This window comes from Austrofundulus limnaeus, unplaced genomic scaffold, assembly GCF_001266775.1.
Source record: "Austrofundulus limnaeus strain Quisiro unplaced genomic scaffold, Austrofundulus_limnaeus-1.0 Scaffold513, whole genome shotgun sequence".
Classification (NCBI taxonomy): domain Eukaryota; kingdom Metazoa; phylum Chordata; class Actinopteri; order Cyprinodontiformes; family Rivulidae; genus Austrofundulus; species Austrofundulus limnaeus.
The window spans coordinates 326,329-328,043 of record NW_013952915.1 but is presented as its reverse complement, the minus strand read 5'-3'; the positions used below and the strand labels follow the sequence as shown (position 1 = coordinate 328,043).

At 48.9% G+C, this 1,715-nt stretch overlaps 1 protein-coding gene across 1 annotated transcript in view; it reads right to left on the bottom strand.

Moving 5' to 3' along the window:
• Nucleotides 1-6: 6 nt before the first annotated feature.
• slc24a5 (solute carrier family 24 member 5) overlaps nucleotides 7-1,715 on the bottom strand; it is a gene marked incomplete at its 5' end in the record, with an annotated part of 11,613 nt that continues 9,904 nt past the window's right edge. The window contains 2 exon segments of the mRNA XM_014025976.1: nucleotides 7-1,123; nucleotides 1,196-1,297. Coding sequence (XP_013881430.1) covers nucleotides 801-1,123; nucleotides 1,196-1,297 — 425 coding nt within the window.

The following is a 1,715-nucleotide window of genomic DNA, read 5'->3' as shown; positions in this document are numbered from 1 at the left end:
AATTAGCTTCAGATAGGCTAGTGACTAGCATGGATTAGCTGGAATTAGTGTCAGATAGGCTAGTGACTAGCATGGATTAGCTGGAATTAGTGTCAGATAGGCTAGTGACTAGCATGGATTAGCTGGAGTTAGCATCAGATAGGTTAGTGACTAGTATGGACTAGCTGGAGTTAGCATCAGAGATGCTAGCTACTAGCATGGATTACCTGGTGTTAGCATCAGAGAGGCTAGCATGGATCAGCTGGTGCTAGCATCAGAGAGGCTAGTGACTAGCATGGATAAGAAAAGCCAGAACTATCAAGTTGGGACTTGTTAGAGGAAGTTGTCTTTTTTCAAGAAAGTTTGTGTCTAATAAAGTAGGTGAGCATGCTAGTTGCTAACCTCTCCAATGCTAATGCTAGCTTATCCTTGCTAGTAGCTAGCCTCTAATGATAACTCTCTCATTTGCCAGCTCAGGCCTCTCAGTGGTGTTGGCCTATCTTTAATCAGACCAGTAGCTGGACTGGGGCAGATACAGGCTCCTGCTACAAGGATGTAGTGAGCACTGGTTGAGCAGTTTGACTCTCAGTCTTTGTGTACTGGTTATTGTGTTTGTGCACTTTGTCAGGTGTTTTTAATGGTCTTGGTTTAAACAGTCACCCAGATGAATTGTGGGTATTTAAAGATGGCGGCTGAGTTCAGAGTTACTCTGAAGATGGACACAAACATCACTGCAGTAAATTCAGTTTGTTGTTTGGAGTCACTCTTGAGTTTTTCAAGTTTCCTTTACAAACGTTGCGTCAGTCCTCTGCGCTCAGCTTTCAGTTGCCGCACAGTTTTATGGGATTGTTTCCGATGATCCCCAGCTCATACAGGATGGACAGCGTGGAAAACAGGACGTAACAAACTAAACAAACGATTCCCAGCTTCCAGTCCAGCTTCCAGCCGTTCACGTGCACGGCTGTGAAGAGCAGGACGATGGACAACAGCAGAGTGGCAGAAACAAAGACCAGTCCGGAGCTGTTGACCTCCACCGGGGTGTTGGTGTCCACGAAGGCGGTCCTGATGAACCAGGGCAGACCCAGACACAGCATGTCGAACACGTTGGAGCCCACTGCGTTGGACATGGCCATGTCTGCTTTACCTGCCGACACAGGAGACAGGCAGGTTCACAGCTGGACTAAAGCTCCAGCAGGTGTGTTTGACTCTCAGGTACCTTCTCTGGCCACCATCACACTGGCCACGGTGTCAGGTATACTGGTCCCAGCAGCCAGCAGGGTCAGGCCCATCACGGTGTCCGGGACTCCCAGAGTCTCACCTGAACACCAGAGACGAGACGTTAGAACAGCTGCTGTAGACCCAGACCCAAAACTAGACCCAGGTCCAGATCCTGATCTAGATCCAGACTAGAGACTGGACAAAAACCACGTTAGAGAGAACAGCTGCTGTAGACCCAGACCCAAAACTAGACCCAGGTCCAGATCCTGATCTAGATCCAGACTAGAGACTGGACAAAAACCACGTTAGAGAGAACAGCTGCTGTAGACCCAGACCCAAAACTAGATCCAGGTCCAGATCCAGACTAGAGTCTGGACAAAAACCACGTTAGAGAGAACAGCTGCTGTAGACCCAGACCCAAACCTAGACCCAGGTCCAGGTCCAGATCCAGACTAGAGTCTGGACAAAAACCACGTTAGAGAGAACAGCTGCTGTAGACCCAGACCCAAACCTAGACC